Raw genomic sequence first — 19,624 nt, 5'->3', positions numbered from 1 at the left:
AGACAGAGGGACGTTCTGGGATTAGAGAGGCGGGGCTCACCCTGGCAGCCGTCGGGCCCGTAGCCCCAGTAGCCCGGCGCGCACTGCCGGCAGCCGGGCCCGTGCACGCCGGGCCTGCAGGCGCAGCGGCCGCTGGACGGGTCGCACGGCTGCACCAGCGCCGCCGAGGCGCCGCAGTCGCAAGGGCGGCAGCCGGAGCACGAGTCGAAGCCGAAGGCGCCGTCCTGAGGGGGGCGGAGACACGCCGTCAGAATAAAAGACCACCTGGCTCGGGTTCTGGGAGCGGTTCCTTTAGGGTTCTGAACCGTGGGGGTTTAAGGTGGACTTAAGTCAGCAGTTTTGTGAAGGTTCTTCTTGTGGTTCTGTGATCAGTTCAAACTAGGGTTCTAGATGCGGGTTCCTGATGGTCTTGATTCTTCATGGGGTTCTAGTTGCAGTTCTGATGGCTGTTCCCCTGAGGGTTCTACCTGGGGTGCTACTCCTGGTTCCTGAGGCGGTTCTAACTGTGGTTCTAGTGGTGCTTCCTGATGGGGTTCTAGCTCTGGTTCTGAGAGCAAATACTTATAGGGTTCTAGCTCAAGTAAGTTATGGTGGTTCTTGAGGCAGTTCTAGCTGTGATTCTGTTGGACGTTGTTGATGAGGTACTGTGGTTGTGGTTCTGATGGCGGTTCTTTTGAAGGCTCTAGTTGGGTTATAAAATTGGTTCTTGAAGGGGTTCTAACTGTGGTTCTGATGGTGCTTCCTGATGGAGTTCTAGCTCTGGTTCTGGTTCTATTTACAGGGTTCTAGTGGTGGTTCTTGAGGCAGTTCTAGCTGTGGTTCTGTGAGAGGTTCTTGTGGGGTTCTACTTGTGGCTGAGTGACTGGTTCATGAGGGGAATCTAGCTGGCGTTCTGATGCTGGTTCTTGTAAGGGTTCTCGTTGTGGGTCTGTGAGAGGTTCTGATGCCGGTTCTATCAGTGGTTCTGGTGTTGTGTGTGGGTCCTCACCTCACAGCGCTGGCAGCGCGGCCCGCTCACGCCGGGCTTGCATCGGCAGCGGCCCGATGCGGGGTCACATGACTCCGTGCCGCAGGGGGAGCAGTCGCACTCTGAGGACACACACACACACTGACGGGTGGAACGCAACGCGCACAATAACCGTCGCACAACAACGGGCAAGACGTGTTGAGGAGCTCGGGGACGGCGGCGCGGGACTCACTGGTGCAGTTTTTGGCGGTGACGGCGTCGCCGTAGTAACCAGGGGCGCAGCGGTCGCAGTGAGGGCCGGCCGTGTTGTGCATGCAGCTCAGACACTCGCCGGTCAGCGGGTGGCAGTCGGTGAACAGCATGTTGGGGTCGGTGTTGCCGTGGCAATCGCACGGCTGGCACCGACTGCCCAGCACCATGGGGTTGCCATAGTAACCGGGGGCGCACCTGCAGGAGGCCGAAACACGCTGAAGGAGCTGCCGAAGGGAAACCGGGTTGCCGGTTAGCGGCGCTTACCTCTCGCAGTGCGGCCCGGCGTACCCCGGCATGCACAGGCACTGCATCCTGTCGGCCTTCTGGACGCAGCCCTCGGCGAAGCTGCAACAGAGACCGCAGCGGCGGCGTTAGAGGGGCGGAGCCACGCCTGGCGTCGTAGGACGGACGGACGGACGGACGGACGGACGGACGGACGGACGGACGGACGTGGACTGACTTGTTGGACAGAACCCGCAGAGGACACGGGCAGCTGGAGCAGGACACCGCCTGGCCGTCCAGGCTGTTGTTGCCAAGGAAACCGCCCTGGCACTTCTCACAGTGGTTGCCGGCGGTGTTGTGTTGGCAGTTCTGAAGGACATGGAGACGCTCACGATCTTCAACCTTTATTTTTATTCGCTTTATTAGTTTTACCATTTCTGTTATGATCATATTATTACTGCTAACGGCATTGATTACATTTTGAAGCTCAATCGCTAAGTTGTTTGAGAATATTAAACATGTCCCACAATATTTAGTAAAGCGTGACATTCACACCGTTACTTACAGAAAAAATAATTTTTCTGTCACAGCATAAACAGCCTTTAAAATTGTATACCAATGATACTATTTAATAGATCACAAATAAATACACAAATACAGGCTCTTGATGAAAAACTGATATCATCTTGAAATTACAATGTGAATTATTTTACTTTATTACACATGATTACGTACTAAGCATGTTATAAAGTCATACACACTATTAAAGTGTGTATGTGTGCATTGTAACTGTGTTTGGGTGTGATGTACCTCATTCTTGGGTGTGTGTGTACTTTGCTGTTGTGTGTAACCACTTTATTCATGTGTTAGTGTGTATGTACCTGTTGTCCTTGTGTTTGGGTATGTGTGTGCCCACCCTATTCTTACGTGTACCTTTTTGCACATGTGTGTGTATATACCTTTCCGTGTGTGCCTTGTTCTTGTGTGTATGTGCGTGTACCTTGTTCTTTTGTGTGTGTGTGCGCACGTGTGTGCATTGTTCCTGTGTTTAGGTGTGATTGAGTGTACTTATTGTACTTATTATTGTTATTGTGTATTTCCATCTCATTCTTGTGTGTGTGTATACCTTGCGCTTATGTATGTACCTTGTGACTCTGAGTTGTGTGTGTGTGTACATTTTTGTGTGTGTACCTTGTTCTAGTGTGTGTGTGTGTGTGTGTGTGTGTGTGTTGGGGGGGGGTCTCACCACACAGATCCCAGTTCCGTCCAGACACTGGTCCGAGTGTCCGTTACAGTTGCAGGGGACACATTTTCCCAGGAAGAGGCCGATGGTGTCTCTGTAGAAGCCCGGAGCACATCTCTGGACACAACGGTGAGGGTTCCATCAGGAGGAACGAGGACTAGAACCTCACGGAAGCCACAAAAATTCATATTGCATATTCACCTGACACGAGTCTCCCAGGTAGTTGGCGGGACACATGCAGATCTCCACGTTGTTGGCGTGGCGACCGGCGGGCAGACCGTCGGCGCCCTCCAGCACGGCGCCGCGCAGCGACACGGAGTGGGCCGACTGGGAGTGGAGGGCCCGGACCTGCAGGGACTCCAGGGCCACCAAGACCATCATCAGCTCCTCGCGGGACACCGAGTTCCCCGTCTGAGCGTGACGGAAGCTCCCCTAGAAGCCAGGACGAAACAACGGTTCAGATTCACACACACACACACCACGATCTAATGTTCTACATGAAGCAAGCTAGCAGGGGAACATCCTGCACTCCAACCTGGTTGGGGGCGGAGCTTCACCTGGACGGGACACCTGTCAATCATCCAACTATCCACACTCTCATACACACCTACCTACAATTTAGAGACTACAGACTGTTAATGTACTGATGGATCACAAGAGGATGGAGAACCTGGAGAGAGCCCAGGCAGGAGAACGTGGAAACTCCAGGTAGATACCACAGGAAGGTGGGATTAGAAATGTTTAATTGAGGACTCAGGTGTGACCACTTTGATTGACAGGTGGCCCGGTCCAGGCTAGGCCCCGCCTCTCGCCCCAGTGTGAGCTGTGATTGGCTCCAGGCTGGGCTGATGGAGGCGTGGTCTCCATCCTTACCTCCACCAGGTGGACGATCCCCAGGTGAGGCTCTTCGGGTGAGGAGTACTCTCTTTCCATGAACACCAGAGTCATCTGGTTCCCCTGCAGTGCAAAACCAGGACACACACACACACACACACACACACATATATCTGTGTTTCAAAACAAGCTGGCACGTGTGTGTGTATGTGTGCGCATGCATGTATGTGTGTGTACCTTCAGAATGATGTCAGGCCTGGCAGCCTCTGCAGGCAGGGACAACACGTCTCCTCTCATGGTCTGGGTGTGGAGTCGGTACCTCAGGTATCCTCCGTAGGACGACACCTGGAGATGACAACACACACACACACACACACACACACACACACACACACACACACACACACACTGCTGTTGTACAGAAATCACCAAAGACAATTCAAATAGCGTGCGTTGATTGACAGCTCAGGTTCTACTCCAGAGGCCCTGATGTGGCCTCCTGCCCTCACCTTGTCCCCCAGGTAGGTCCTAGGTGCGTGCCAGTGAAGGTCCTGGTAAACGTCCGGCACGTCACTGAGGTCGGCCTCCACCAGGTCCTGGCCGGGGTACACCGTCACCGGCACTTCCTGTTTGTCGGCACCCAGCAGCACCCAGCCCTCCATGTTCATGATCTGAGGAGGACATATAGCACGCTAGCAAAGACCTCCTGTCTTTTAACCGCCTTGGAGATCAACAATCTGCCCCCTGATGTCTCCTGGGATAACTTTGTGAACTACTCATCGTCCCTGACCACCATGTCCTCATAGGAGGACGCCTGCACAGGTACCTCTGTGCGTCTTTTGTCGGAGCTACGGCAGCGGTCGGTGGCTCCGAAGCAGAAGCAGCTGGTGCAGCCTTTGGGGTTGGTCGGGTCCAGGTGGAACGTACCGACTCGGCACTGGTCACAGCGGGAGCCCTGGACGTTCTCCTGCAGGCGAAGCCGGGAGACGGTTAGGAGTGCAGACTCCGTGAGGATGTGCTCCCAACCGTCCATGAATGAAGACCCGCCCGGGTCCTGGAGGTCACCTTGCAGAGACACTGCCCACTAAAGGGGTTGCACACGTCCTCCTCGGTCCCGGCCTCGTTGCAGTCACATGGCCTGCAGTTGGGGTAACCATAGAAACCAGGGGCGCAGCGGTCGCACTGACGGCCAACCACATTATTCTTGCACCTGGAACATAAAGACACCCATTCTCCGTGTCGGTGTTGTTGGTCACCCTACATGACGTACAACTCTTGAGACTACACCTCTGACCCAAAGTGCTTCCTTCTTCTAGTCGGTGCCTATTAACTTCCTGTGATCAGGGTTTGTCCCTGCCAGCTGGGATCAATTGGGAGTAAATGGAAAGTCCAAGAGGCACCTCTGAACAAAATGAGGACCCACACGTTCAACAGCGTCATTGTACGGCTGCCTGGAAATGAAAAGTCCCAATGGCCCCAAATAGGTACATCCTGATTAGCTGCGTTTTAGTTCATTAATTCATGCTTAATCTAAACCACTTTTCCAGCAAACAGGGTTGCTGGGAGGCTGTAGCTTATCTCATCTGTCATCGGGCAAGGGGTGGGGTCCACCAGTTGGAGAAGTCACCAGCCAATCCCAGGGTCTCATAAAGAGACATACAACCATACACTTTTTCACACCTCTGGACCGTTCAGGGTCCCCAATGAACCTCCTGCATGATTTCAACTGTCGGATTCCCCACAGACAGGGCTAGAACATGTAGACTCCAAACAGAAAGGCCTCGTTTTGGCTGCGAGGCGGGTTTAAGTTCACCTGCACTGTCCGCTCAGGGTGTCGCAGCTCACATCCAGCGAGACGATTCCGGGGCGGGAGCAGTTGCAGATCTCGCAGCCGACCACCGGGTGGCAGCCGAAGGTCTGCGGCTCACACTGGATGCACTCGGGCCGTAGCGTCCTCGGGGGGCAGATGCAGTCGCCCGACGCCGGCTCGCACAGCCTGGTGCCGCAGTTGCATGCTATAGACACAGGGGATGCTAATGAGTCCAGATTGCAGGTTATGAGCCCCCTGGACCACTAGGGTGCGCTGTCAGCTCTGACCAGTTGACCCAGGGGTCTCTGGTCTGCAGGTTTGGAACCTTCAACCATCATGAAGGAGGAAAAGTAAAGAGTGTAACATCTCATCACCACTCACGTCTGCAGTGAGGGAAACCCCAGTAGCCTGTGGCGCACATGGAACAGTCCCGGCCAATCACGTTGGGCCGGCAGCGGCACTGACCGCCGAACTCCTCGCAGGAGTCGCTCTCAGCGCCCGCCTCGTGGCAGGCACAAGGGACGGCACCGTTGTTGAAGAAGGCCGACAGGGACACGGCAGAGCTCAGGCAGAAGGGCGAAGCGGTGGATGGACTGGATTGATAGGGAGGGAGACCAGAAGAGAGGGTTAGCTGCGCCAGCTAACAGTCGCCTGCTAGTCCAGTTTGTGAAAAACCCCGGAAACACAAACTGATTCTGAATTGGTGGCTTTTCTATAAAGTGGATATAACTGTGAAAAAACAAAAAAAAAAAAGGTAACTAAACTAACTTCCGGGGAAATTGTGCTCCTCAAAATCCTCAGCTTTTGCTAACGGTACCGGCTAGCCATGTATTTTCCACCTCCATCACAGAACCTTCAAGGATCATCTCCCCCCTGTAAGACGGATACTGACTTGATGTGGAAGCTGTTTTGGCCGCAGTTGCTGATGAAGTCGTAGGACTTGTCCAGCGGTTCCTCGCTAAGATAGTTGGAGCTGTAGCTGCTCTCGGGAACCACCAGCACGTAATCCTGGAGGAGCAAAGACATGGTGACAGCGGCGGGGGATTAGCAATGCCGGACCGGAAACTACGTTTTATTCCAGAATCAGGGCGATGGGTTAAAAGAAAAAAAAAAAACCCCTACCAGCCACAGGGTCTTTCCGGCGGGAATCTGCACGGTGAGGAAGACCTCGTGGTCGGTCACGTCCAGGATGATCTGGCTCTCGGACACCAGGACGTTGCGGCAGCCGTAGGCGTGCGGGCAGAAGGAGGCGTTGGCGTGGCCTTCGGAGGGAGGATGGAGGGGGAACTGGTTCAGGATTATTACTGATTATGGAACAGAGACAAGACCAATGATGGGTCGTACCCTGCCAGATCCGACCGGCGTTGATGAAGACCTGCATGGGGAAGGACGGGTGGAGCGGCTGGTGGTAGTGGAGGATGAAGACGAAGCGGCCGAGGGTGTGGATACGCGTGGAGTAGACCGCGGCGTTCTGGGGAAAGAGATTAAAAGGCATGACATTAAATTATATTTTTGGTGGCATCCAATATACCAAAATAACAATAATAATAATCACAGTGATGATAGTATTGTTATTAATATATTGTATTATGCTGTTGTATTTATAGAAATATCCAATATAACCCAATGATAATAATAATAATAATCACAGTGATAATAGTATAATTTTTATTTCATAATTATTTATATCATTATATCCAATAGGCCAAAATAATGATAAAAATAACAATCACATTGGTGACAGTATTATTGAGAATATTTCATTACATTTATAATTATGTCCAATAGGCCAAAATAAGAATAATTATGATAATAATAATCATAATCACATTGATAGTATAATGATTAATATTTAATTATATACATCCAAAATATTACAATCACTATTACAAATAAAAGTAATATTAAGATTATCATTATTAATAATAATAATGACTGAGCTAAGACTGAATGAGACTCATTATGATGTACTCTATATATTATCATATTCATATATCATTATTTACATATGTTGGTTTGTCATTTCATAAATACCTGTATATAATAAATTTTATCCTGGTGTGTAGTTAGACTCACTCCTTTAAATGAAAATAATTGGATCGTTGTATTAAAAGTATATATTTCTAAAAGTATCAGGCTAATTCCTGGTTTGGTCTGAAAATGTTTCTTCCGGACCCGTACCTGCACTGAGTCCAGACGCACGTGGTCGCCGTTGTCGGCGCCGAACGGCGGGCGATTTCCTGCCACCCAGCTGGGCTCGTCGCCCTGCTGAGGCGGCGGTGGCGGCTGGCTGTCGGCGTCGCCCGGGGAAGCCAGGACGGGCTCCTGCACAGAGGAGCCCTGACCCTCCTTCAGGACCAGCGAGTCGGACGGGGTCTGGAAGCGGGAGGGGACGCAGGAGGAGCTGCAGGAGGCGGAGGGCCGTCAGGAGGGTCTGGGGGCCACGGCAGCTACGCAGACCGCCGGTCACATGACTCACCTGTCGGGGGAGAAGACGCCGTGGCTGCTGATGCAGCGGACCTTGGGCTCCAGGAGCTCCATGGTGAAGTGGACCCGGGGAACCAGGAAGACTTTGTGCTGCAGAGACACAATCGTGCGAAAACACGTCAATACCTCAGGGATTCCGATTGATCGTTATGATCAGGGATGTTTGACTGGAGCGGAACTGATCAGTGGTCTGATCTGACCTCTCAAAAATTAGACGCAAAACTATCTTGTCATTATTTTGGACGTATGGGGAGATAACATTGATCGACCAATCAGAATGCGGCGCCGGGTCATGTGACAGTTACCAGGAAGAAGGCGGCACGGTCCGACACCAGCTGCACCTCAGTGTCGACCGGAAGGGAGAAGACGGCCACTCTGTTCTGGTCGTCAATGGCCACTGCACGACACAGGAAGCTACACACACACACACATACACACACACACACACACACACACACACACACACACACACACACACACACACACACACACACACACACACACACACACACACACACACACATACACACACTGAAATTAAGAGCTGTTGACAAACTTAACAAAACATGGCTGATAACAGTAAACTGTGAAGCAGCTGAGTACACACACACACACACACACACACACACACACACACACACACGAGGAGGTGGAACCCTGCAGAAGCACACTTGTTGCAGCATGGTGAATGTTTTGCAGTGTGTTTTTCCTCAAAAGGCTGAAGGTTCGTCTTCATTGGAAGTGAACTTCATAAAGAACAGATCTCTCTCTCTCTTTCTTTCTTTCTTTTTTTTCTTTCCCTCCCTCTTTCTCTCCCTCTCTCCTCACCTGTAGGTGCAGTGCACCAGGGTGACACTGTGCTGGTGTGTCCTGGCTCCCGGAGAGTTGAACGCCACCGACAGCGTCTGTGGCAGCTCCTCCTCGCTGGAATATTCCACCACCAGCACATACTGACCCGGCGAGGGCAGGCGGGCCCGCAGCTCCACGCTCAGCTGCAAACGACACACACACACACACACACACACGCACACACACACAAATCTGGGTTACACCCCTGCACTGCTTGCCCGCCATCACTTCAAGCCGGCCCACTCACATCGTAGCCGCTGCAGATGGCCATGTCCGGGTGCCGCGGGGTCACCTTCTCCGTCGGGCAGGGGCGCGGCAGGTGGTTGTCGTGGCGACAGCTGGCGTCGTTGGCGGAGACAGAGGGGAAGGCGTCCAGGGACAGGTAGCTGTACAGGAGACAGCTGCGCACACACACACACACACACACACACACACACACACACACACACACATTAATCAGACAGGAAGAGGTAAGATTCGCTTATCAATATCGATAATTATTGATTGATCAGCTCAGGTTTGGGCCTTCATCCTGCTCTAACCAATCACAGCTGGCACTGAAGCAAGGGGCGGGGTTTAACACTGCCTGGGTCCGCCGTCAATCATCCAACTCCCCTCTCATTCACACCTACGGACAATTTAGTCTTCAATGAACCGACAAGACTTTTTTTGGACGGCGGGAGGAAGTCGGAGAACCCAGGAAGGAGAACGCAGAGAGCCTCAAGTTTTTCAGCTGATGTTTTTGTTTAAGTGCGTAATTAGACGTAATTAGGTCGGCTCTTCAGACGGCGCCATCGGCTGATGGAAAATGTCTGAGAAATGCTACCTTTCTGCGCTCCCGGCGCTGTAGAAGCAAGGCTCCGTCACCCGGATCTGCAGGATGGGGGCCTCGTAGTAAGCGCTTGGCAGCAGGACCAGGTAGTCCTGAGGGGAGAACGTCGGGGTTAGGATTCTCTCTCTGACCCGCCGCGAACATAAATCCGATGATGTGAAAGAGACATCATGAAAGCGCAGATCCAGGATCTTATGACGGGATGCCAGATATCAGAATCAGAATCACTTTATTGATCCCCGGGGGGGAAATTGGTTTTCATTGAATGCGGCTCCTGTTACAGAGTCCAAAATCAAAAATCAAAATAGAACTATAAAAAAATTTAAAAAAAAAAGAATAAAAATAAAAATAACAGTAAAGCTCACAAGAAATAAATGAAATGAATTTTAAAAAAAGTTTAAGGCATGTAAAAATATATGGAACATATATGTATTTAAACATACCGGTACATGAATATGACTACATGTAGTAATTTTGTGTATAAGTAAAGGTTGTTGTACCAAAGACAATGATCTACTGCACGAACGGAGATTTAAGTGGGTTTTTCTCACCAGCAGGATGCCCTCGGCCTCGATGACCACCGTCCAGGTTCCCGGGTTCAGCACGAAGGGCTCCACAAAGCTGTTCTGGGGGACGTTGAGGAAGGCGGGCCCGGAGCCGGGAGCGAAGACGATCTGCTTGGACTGCTCCGAACCTGCGGACGCGGACAAGGAGGAAAAATAAGGCGTCCCCTTTGGCTGATCCGGTCCGGATGGTTGAAGCCTCGGAGGCGACGGGCGGAAGAAAGAGACCGGGTTCCTTCCGTTGGGACACTCACAGTTCCGGCAGTAGGCGTTCCAGCCGTCCTCCGTCACCGCCACCCTGCCACGTATGTCGGCCCCCGTCGGGTTGGCGTAGCGCAGCACCACGTGGAAGAGGTCCGGGGAGCTGACCGACACCGACACCAGCACCTTGGACTGCAGGCGGGCCCACCAGCAAGGCAGCGGGAGGGGAGATGGATGGATGAGACGAATATGGAGAATAGATGAGGCCGTCACCTCGATCACCAGCCAGCGTTTACGGCACCAAGTGTTCTTTTCCAAATGTAGCATCAGTGCTGCTCGCGTATGTCTGTGTGTGTGTGTGTGAGTGAGTAGGGCGTGGCCACAGAACTGAACATTTCTGGACAAACACATATTTCATTCTTACCATAATAACATGTTGGACTATTATTATCAATCATTTATAAAACAATTATTCAAAAATTAAATACAGAAATCTTTCTTAATTCTCTTATTTAAAAGACCAGACAGATGCTGGCCATGTGTGTGTGTGTGTGTGTGTGTGTGTGTGTGTGTGTGTGTGTCTCACCTGGATGGGGGACATCTGGGCGTATCCCCTCCAGCTGAACCCCTGGAATTCCAGCGGGCTGTAGCCGAACCTGACCGGCCTGCCATCGGCCATGGAGCCCTCCTCGATCTCGAACTTGAGGTGGTGCAGGTCTGGGAAGTAGTGCTGGGGGCGGGGCCTGGAGGACACACTCAAGGTCACTTCTAGGGACGCCCCAAAAAAACAGCCCGCTTCCTGCGCGTAAACCCCGACGACCCGATCACTAGCTCATGCAGTTTCACTCACAGGTTGCACGTCGGTCCCTCCACGTTGGGCCTGCAGCGACAGCGACCGTTCCTCTCGCCGCACGCCCGGCCCGCCGCTCCGCCAATGTCACAACGGCAACCTGAACACACACACACACACACACACAGGGTCGCTCGTAAGGGATCCTAAAAGCATCCAGCCACGTACCGGTGGCGCAACCCACCTCGGCAGCCAAAGTAGTCGTCCTCCTGCAGGTTGTAGTAGCCATCTTTGCAGGTGGAGCAGGTCCCGCTGCAGGCGTTGGGTTTGCAGTGACACTGGCCCGATTCCTGTCAGGAACACACACACACACACACACACACACACACACATGAGCACAATATAAGGGATATGCAAGGGAGGTCCATCACTCAGGTCGTCCTCACCTGAGCACATTCTGCCACTCGGCTCATCGTCCCCGCCACGTTGCATTCACAGTCTGGAGAGGAAATACTGGTCACTTTCTGCAGTCACAGAGTGTGTGTGTGTGTGTGTGTGTGTGCATCTTACGGGAGCATCCCTCGGGCGTGTCTGGTGACAGGTTCCAGTGGAGTGGTTTACACTGGTCGCAGGCCGGACCCTCCACATGGAGACGACACTCACACTGACCCTGAGAGAGGAGACAAGAAGTCAACTCCTGCTACACACACACACACACACAAACGCGCACACACGCACGTCCATTTTTTCTGGATGTGTGTGTGTGTGCCGTGAGGATTCATTATTTGACACAAAAAATACATCATCAGATCGGTTTGAAAAAGCAGAACAAAACAGTGTCAGAAGTGCACGTGAAAAAGTAAAAAGTACACATGAAACAGTAAATAGTATATGTTACTAAGTAAAAAGATACACACGACAAAGAAAAAAGGTACACTTGAAATATTAAATAGTAAATCAGAAAAAGTAAAAAGTACACATGACAAAATATAAAGTACATGTGACAAAGTGAAAATTACACAAGACAAAGTCAAAAGTACACATGACAATATAAAAAGGAAGGATGAGAAAGCAAAAAATGCACCAGAAAAAGGTAAAAGGTACAGCAGACAAAGTAAAAAGCACAAGACAAAGAAAAGAATACACCTGAAAAGTGTAAAGTACGCAATTCAAAGTAAAAAGCACAGCGGAAAAAGTAAGAAGTACAGCAGCCAAAGTAAGAAGTACATTACTGTCATTGCAACATGACAAGCAGTAAAAATGACAAAACACAACACAGTGGAAAGTACAAGCAAAAAACTACATGTTACACAGTAAGAAGTACATCAAATGACACAAGTGCACCACACAACACACTCTCCAAAGTCTACAAAACAGATTACTGCATAGAGTACACATCACAACCCTAAGTACTCGAATACTGGAGTACTCTGGGGTGATTCACACACTCACCACAGGGAGCTGCAGCGAGTAATGAACGGAGCCGGCGGGGTGGCAGCTTCCAGCTTCGAGGGAAAAAACAGCGTCGACACATTCAGGGGAAAATTAAGATTTCGATCTTTATTTATAGATATATATGTTATCATTTTAAAAAAAGATATGTAAAAATAAAGGTTCTTTTCAGAATTCAAGTCATTGAGGCTTTACAAGAAAATGTGGAAAATTTACCAAAAATTCCCCCCAAAACATAAATTGTTTTATGATATGATCTGTATGTGTGTGTGTGTGTGTGTGTATAAGCGCGCCTGTCACCTTGGCAGCGGGGGAAGCCGTAGGCCCCGTGCTCGCAGCTGTCACACCTCAGTCCCACCACGTTGTGCAGACACACACACTGACCCGTCACCTGGTCACAGCTGCTGTAGCGTGAACCTTGTTCGGAGCAGTGGCAGGCTGCAACACACACACACACACACACACACACACACACACACACACACACACACACACACACACACACACACACACACACACACACACACACACACATTGAATATCACAGCTCAACTCTTATGCAATAATAGTAAAATTTTAAAAAAGCTCTTTTCAACATGAGGGGTGGGCGGAGACTCACGTGTGCAGCTGGGGTAACCATAGTAACCAGGTGCACACTGTTCACAGGACGCCCCGCTGTAATTGGGCCGGCAATGGCAGTGGCCGGCGGCGGTGCAGCCCGAGTCCAGGGAGGTGCGAGGGTCACAGGTGCACTCTGGGGACCCGGTGTGTGTGTGTGTGTGAGCAGATTTAATGACAAATTTCAAATTTCCTTCTAGAATAATGGTCAAGAATCATTAATTAAGACTTTCAAGACAGGCGTGTGTGTGCATGTGTGTGTGTGTGTGTGTGTGTGTGTGTGTGTGTGTGTGTGTGTGTGTGTGTGTGTGTGTCTGCACCTCGACAGTTGGGATAGGAGTGAAATCCGGATCGGCACTGTTCACATCGAGGACCCTGGAACTCCGGTTTACACAAACAATGGCCCGACACGTCGCAGGCCTCAGGGAGAGAACCCACACTGCTGCAGCCGCACACTGTGCACGCACACACACACACACACACACACACACACACACACACACACACACAGACCACAAAGGCTTGCGAGTTTGATCCCTGACAGCGATACAGATTAAAAAATAATGGATTGAGAGGGGGGTCTCTGAGCAGACTCACGCTGGCAAAGCGGGTAGTTGAAGTATCCTGGGGCGCACTGGTCGCACTGGTTACCATGGAAACCACTGCGACACACACCGTGACCCGTCAGCAGGTCACATGACCCATCTAGGCAGCCTGGACCCGAGCACTGGCACGCTGCGCACACACACACATGCACACACACACACACACAAACATACAAAAGATTTGATGAGCAGGGTGTGTGTTCTGTTTTTAACTGAAGGACGGATTTAATGAGAAAGCATTTACAACAAACACAGTGGAATGTTTGTTCAGATGTGTGTTTGTGTGTGTGTGTGTGTGTGTGTGTGTGTGTGTGTGTGTAAATCCTTCCTTGGTTGCAAAACTAACAATGGAAACGTAAAACGTGAATAACAGTGTGTGGGATTCATTGGTGAGTGTGTGTGTGTGTGGGGGGGTCATCTTCCTGCATTTGTGTGTGTGTGTGTGTGCTTTGTTGGACTGGTACTGACATGAGTCTTGGTATTGAAACCAGTATTGGTATCAGTATTGATACCAATACCAGTATTGACACCACTACTGGTGTCATTATTGGTACGAGTATCGACACTAGTACTGGCATCAATATAACCGCTAGTATTGGTACTTGTACTAGTACCAGTATTAACACCAACATTTGTACCAATCTTGGTACCAGAACTGGTACTAGTATTGGTACCAATACCAACACCAGTATTAGAACCAGTATTGATACCAGCATTTGTAACATTTGGTACCAGAACTGGTACCAGTATTTGTACCAGTATTAACACCAATGTTGATACCAATATTGCTACCAGTAATGACAACAGTATTTGTTCCAGTATTGGTGCCAGTATCAATACCAATATTAGTACCAGTATTAGAACCAGTAGTAATACAAGTATTGATAGTAATACAAGTATTGACACTAGTACCAGTGCTGGCACCTCTATTGGCAAAGATGTTTGGGAACATCAGGGTCTTCTCCGTGAGGCCCAGTCTGACTCTTCTGGTCTTCGTCTAGACAAAAGAACCCGAACCAGACACGGGGCGGTTCTGAGGGTTGTCCGGTTGTCCTCACCCTGACAGCTGAGTCCGTAGAACCCTGGGGCGCAGGTGTCGCAGTGGTCGCCGGTGAAGCCAGGCTTGCATACACAGGTTCTGGTGCGGGGATCGGGCCGGCAGGAGTTGTCCACTGTCCCGGCAGCACTGCACTCGCAGTCTGGAAGGGGACAAGAGGTCGGGCTCAGAGGGTGCCGGAGAATCAGGGGAACCAACCTCAGGTTCCATATTCTGGAGCTCAGAACTCCTCATCATCCGATCCAAGACCAAAATATTTGAAACTCTCACTGATGATCTCTCCAGCTGGCTTGGCCTCTCCGTTGTTGTTGTCGGTCGGATACGTAGGAATGGTCGCTATAGGCAGGAAACAAAAACACTTTGAGATGGGTGCGGCACAGCCCGCCACCCTGGACGCCGTCCACCTCGGGGGGAAACTCACGGTAACAGTCGGGGAAGTTGATGAAGCCGTCGGCGCAGGCGAGGCAGTTTTCCCCAGCGTAGTTAGGCTTGCAGAAGCAGCGTCCGGTCAGATCCTCACAGGTTCCGTCGGTGAACTGAGAGCGGCAGTTGCATGCTGGAAGACAGGAAGTCGGACGCGATCGGACATCGGATTAAACGTCTTTCGGTTCCAAAAGGCGCTCAAGAGCGCTCCCCATTGGAGGAGTTCGCTTAAATGGCTAATTCAAGATAGAATCCACAGAAGAGCAAGGGCTTGAAGTTGTATGCTTTTGCGGTAGCCCATGAGACAAAGTGATTGCCAGCTGTCACTCACGGGCGCAGGCAAGGGGGGAGTCCAGGGCATGGTCGGGGGCTCGGTAGTAGGTGGGGATGCAGCGCTCACAGTTGACCCCGGTGGTGTGGTGCTGGAAAAAGGATATCCATCAGTCAGTCAAATGAGTCCGGGTCACATGACTACCGCCCCAGTGCCCAAACCCAAACACTTGCTACCTGACAGTTGAGACAGACTCCGCCTCCACGGTGATGCCCGTGGGCATCCATGCTGCCCCGCCGCGCGTCCACCTCCGGATCGTAGTAGCAGTCGAAGGAGTGGCGGTGGCAGTTACAGGCTGCAAGACAGAGAACAAGGCGGCACGATTTACGGTGATCCCTAAATGCATCACGCTTGGCCTCAAGTGCTTTTTTTCTTTAAATATGCGTCGACTGATTGCATTCTTGAAAAGCAAATTTTCAACAAGGGTCAGGAAAGCAGGAGAAGGCAGAGAACATCCATCACTTCAACGGGGGACGTATCAACCTCCAGGTATTGGTTCCAAACATCGACCTGTGGTCCAGGACCTGAACGCAGTTCAGACCTGGTGATGCCTCCGTTGCGCCACTTCAAATACAGTTATTAATTTAGAAAAAAGCCGCTTGATCGGGTTCCAAAGACACCAAAAGGAGATGCGAGAGGGGCCACAATTAACCGTAATTAACAAGACGCTGCTAAACATCAAATACCTTTTTTTTGTTTAATGTCAGATCAAAGCTCCCTTCAAAGGCCGGCTTTTCTTAGAAGCTGTTTGTCCGAATACAACACAAACAGCGGGAGGCGAGCGGATCACCTGCCGCGCTCAGGTGTGCTGTGTTTGCACATGTTTGCCCTGCCGGGTCGAGCTGGGACGCCGATGAAGTTCTTTGCTTCATGACATCACAGCATCATCTGCAAAGAAAGTCACAGACGCCTTGATCCGAAAGGAGGAAACCTACAGGTTTTGTCCAATTTTTCCTTTTCCAGTTTCAACCATTGTTTCCTTTCAAGCGTTCAGACAAGTGCATTCATTTTACTTTGTAGGACATTCTCGGACCTTCATTTCTAAAGTTGCCAATTTGAACAAAAAAAGCAGTCCTCAAATTGGGAGTCAAGTTACTGGAAGTCCTAACTTTACAATGTCCTTGAGTTCAGGTTGTTTTGTTTTTTTGGTTGAAATTGCCTTCTCCTCTGCATTTATTAAAAAGAGAGTCAGACGTACAGAGTCTGCGACAAAACTAATTTTGTGTGGGAAATAGCTGGGGAGCGGAACGAGGAAATACATTGACAGGCAGCGCTATACTAGGAAGACGGCTCTGTTTACATTGGCCGGTTGTACATTTCATTTTCATGGAGACTTTGTGCCCTTCATTGTGACTCCCAGGCATAAGTCAGACTCTTCTGATGGCAGCGCTCCGAGAAAAAGGAAAGAAATTTCCTTGGAACTTAAATTAGATAGAATAAAATGCTTGGCAAATACGGACGGACATCGGCAGGCTGCTTGGCCAAAGTAAAAAGCGTATACTTGAACATGTCAAGGGATCTGCTCCTGTGAAACTGTTAGTGCATGTGAGTTCTGACTCACGGCGAAAATCGTGTCATGTCGGAATTCCAATGGAAGTCGAGGACCTCCTAAAATACACATAAAGGGTGTAAAAATGTATCCTCAAGTTTTCTTTCTTGCCCTTCGACCACCTGTATTTGACTGAACAGAAGCAGGTCAAGCAATCTTCTAGCCAACGTGACTTTCTTGTAAGACAACATGGACGGCGTCTGACTGATAAAAACGGAACCGGACAAGACGGAGACGAGTCGAGGAGGGCCAATCGCGGCCCCCCTGAAGATGAGCCAGGCTTTACTCTTCATCACCGGCCCGATAGGTCTTATCTGCGCCTCAGCGCCCGGGAAGTGCCGGCTCAAGAAACCAGCGCTCCTTATCCCGCCGGCCTGATAACGCCTCGCCTGTTTTTTACACATTTAAGCCTTTTTCCCCGCCTTGACCAAGATTAAATGCAAACAGATTTGAGGGTGAAGCGGGTAGGAGTCAATTGCTGATAAAAGCAGCGTCGACCAGAATAACTGGACTTGAGAACGGAGGGACGAAGTGACCCGAGATAACCTGCTTCCTTGCAGCGCCGGCCCGACAGCACTCAGCTGCCAAAGGGCCGTCAAACAGCAGGAAGTAGACACTTCACTGGTAGTTTTTCCAAGTCGGTTAACTGGGAAAAAAAAAGAAGGCTCAATGTAGATAGTCACTGGTAAGTCGCTCGGTGACTTTCAATCCCACGTGGTCTTTGTAAATTAATTATAAATGGCCGGAGCCCAAGGACTGAGCCTTGTGGTACACCACCAGCTTAAAGCTGTCATTAGCTATACCGCTAATCCTGCACTGAGGGGAGTTGGCTGGACCCCATCCCAGCTGTCATTGGGAGAGAGGCATGTTCTACATAGAGAGGACATACAATCATTCACAGGTCTGGAAAATTGGAAGGTCACCGACGCAACTCCCGCATCTCTTTTGGACAGTGGGAGGAGACCCACGTAGACCCATGCAGAGCATGTAGGCCCCCCTATTTGAATTGAACCAGGGACCTTCTTGCTGCGATGCGGAAATGCTGCCCACCTTGCCTCCTGAGCTGTGGGCACTACGACCAGTTTTTCCTTGTCACATGACAAACTCCAGCCAATCGTCCTCCAGGACATTGGCACTCCTCACAACTCTTGACTCCTTTCTAGGACTCCATTTGTTTAGGCCATTCAACCTTAATTTGAACTTGTCTCAATAGACGACTCACTTGTTTTACTTCTGGGTACCACGTCTTCTCTCTTTGCAATGAGCAGAAGTTGGAAGTCAAGATCTTGTAGTACAAGTACAAGATACAGAAGTAGAAGTGGCCATGGACACTACAGGCAATGTTTATGTGGAGGTGGTGGTGGAGATAAAGCCTACGCTAAGAAGACTAAGGTGCAGGAGAAGCGCTGACGTCCTCGTGCGAGGCCTCTGGATCGCCCAAATTAAGGTTTCTTCCAGAAAAGGAGAAGCCAGCGGTTGAAAAATAACCCAAAACAGAATGAAGGGTCAGCTGCTGCATGGAGGAGAAGCCAGCCCCTCCAGCGGGCGGAGCGCGGTCGACCCCGAAGCTTCCACTGGAGTGGAGACACGAGAGGAGGCCGCCGTTTGAAGTGTGGAAACTTCACCGGCAGTCCCACGTGTTTTCTTCTGCTCCGTCAGGTCCAGACCCAGCCGCCTTGCATGAAAGGCAACACATTCCTCCGCCGGGGCCGTGGGGCCAGCGCCACTCAGCGCACGCATGTGTGTGTGTGTGTGTGTGATTCACTCACGTTCGCACTCGTTGGCGCTGTAGGTCGTGGCCGGTTTCCACGGCGACTGGTTGTAGCCCGGGCAACACTGGTCACACGACACGCCGCAGGTGTTGTGTTGACAGTCGCACTGTAGCCTGTGAACAGCAGCAGAGCGAGGTCGAGGTTTAGCGGACACACGTGCGCACACACGTGGCCTTTTGTGCTTTAGGTAAAACATGGAAGGTTTATCAGACCGCGCAAAGAAGGACGAATTAATCTTCTCATGATTTTCAGCTGTGAATATTCCTGTTTCTTCAACCTTTGGACAAACAAACCACAACATGACAAGACAATAAAAGACAACATGACAACGAACCACATGACAGCAAGACAAATATACAACTCGACAAAAACACAGCCAGACAAAAAGACAACCAGATGACAAGACAGGAAGACGCCACACGGCAACAGACGACGCACAACTCGACAACAAGACAATAAGATAAAAACATAGCAACCAGATGACAACACAATGAACCACACAAGGCGAAAAAGACAACGTGAAAATGAGACAATTAGACAAGAGGACAAGAGAAAAAGACAATAATGCGACAAGGCAACCGACAACAAGGCAATGCGACAACATGACAACGAGACAAACGCAATGCATGATATTGCTACGACAAGACAAATCGACTACTAGACAACATAACGACGAGAGGACGAGAAAATGGCACGACATGACAACGAACCGCATGGCACAAGACGAAAACATGACAATGAGACGATCAGACAAGAAGACAATGAGA

General features: G+C 50.5%; 1 protein-coding gene across 1 annotated transcript in view; it reads right to left on the bottom strand.

Moving 5' to 3' along the window:
- lama5 (laminin, alpha 5) overlaps nt 1-19,624 on the bottom strand; it is a 64,296-nt gene that overhangs the window by 14,921 nt on the left and 29,751 nt on the right. The window contains exons 9-49 of the mRNA XM_086159970.1: nt 18,855-18,970; nt 15,713-15,831; nt 15,537-15,627; nt 15,204-15,338; nt 15,053-15,118; nt 14,784-14,924; nt 13,718-13,855; nt 13,441-13,575; nt 13,122-13,256; nt 12,803-12,940; nt 12,503-12,555; nt 11,621-11,720; nt 11,497-11,549; nt 11,295-11,400; nt 11,111-11,210; nt 10,847-11,003; nt 10,314-10,452; nt 10,048-10,190; nt 9,491-9,588; nt 8,912-9,065; nt 8,644-8,807; nt 8,121-8,229; nt 7,808-7,905; nt 7,510-7,732; nt 6,673-6,799; nt 6,451-6,590; nt 6,221-6,336; nt 5,710-5,921; nt 5,332-5,533; nt 4,584-4,728; nt 4,345-4,485; nt 4,028-4,189; nt 3,756-3,863; nt 3,558-3,641; nt 2,886-3,116; nt 2,688-2,801; nt 1,680-1,810; nt 1,484-1,564; nt 1,200-1,414; nt 989-1,089; nt 41-224 (exon numbers count right to left, since the gene is read on the bottom strand). Coding sequence (XP_086016096.1) covers nt 41-224; nt 989-1,089; nt 1,200-1,414; nt 1,484-1,564; nt 1,680-1,810; nt 2,688-2,801; nt 2,886-3,116; nt 3,558-3,641; nt 3,756-3,863; nt 4,028-4,189; nt 4,345-4,485; nt 4,584-4,728; nt 5,332-5,533; nt 5,710-5,921; nt 6,221-6,336; nt 6,451-6,590; nt 6,673-6,799; nt 7,510-7,732; nt 7,808-7,905; nt 8,121-8,229; nt 8,644-8,807; nt 8,912-9,065; nt 9,491-9,588; nt 10,048-10,190; nt 10,314-10,452; nt 10,847-11,003; nt 11,111-11,210; nt 11,295-11,400; nt 11,497-11,549; nt 11,621-11,720; nt 12,503-12,555; nt 12,803-12,940; nt 13,122-13,256; nt 13,441-13,575; nt 13,718-13,855; nt 14,784-14,924; nt 15,053-15,118; nt 15,204-15,338; nt 15,537-15,627; nt 15,713-15,831; nt 18,855-18,970 — 5,405 coding nt within the window. The remainder of the gene's footprint in view (nt 1-40; nt 225-988; nt 1,090-1,199; nt 1,415-1,483; nt 1,565-1,679; nt 1,811-2,687; nt 2,802-2,885; nt 3,117-3,557; nt 3,642-3,755; nt 3,864-4,027; nt 4,190-4,344; nt 4,486-4,583; nt 4,729-5,331; nt 5,534-5,709; nt 5,922-6,220; nt 6,337-6,450; nt 6,591-6,672; nt 6,800-7,509; nt 7,733-7,807; nt 7,906-8,120; nt 8,230-8,643; nt 8,808-8,911; nt 9,066-9,490; nt 9,589-10,047; nt 10,191-10,313; nt 10,453-10,846; nt 11,004-11,110; nt 11,211-11,294; nt 11,401-11,496; nt 11,550-11,620; nt 11,721-12,502; nt 12,556-12,802; nt 12,941-13,121; nt 13,257-13,440; nt 13,576-13,717; nt 13,856-14,783; nt 14,925-15,052; nt 15,119-15,203; nt 15,339-15,536; nt 15,628-15,712; nt 15,832-18,854; nt 18,971-19,624) is intronic.

The sequence above is a fragment of the Fistularia commersonii genome, chromosome 14 (assembly GCF_037954325.1).
Source record: "Fistularia commersonii isolate RoL2024-O1a breed Wild chromosome 14, RoL_Fcom_v1.0, whole genome shotgun sequence".
Lineage (NCBI taxonomy): Eukaryota > Metazoa > Chordata > Actinopteri > Syngnathiformes > Fistulariidae > Fistularia > Fistularia commersonii.
The sequence above is the reverse complement of the archived record's forward strand: the minus strand, read 5'-3'. Positions and strand labels throughout refer to the sequence as shown.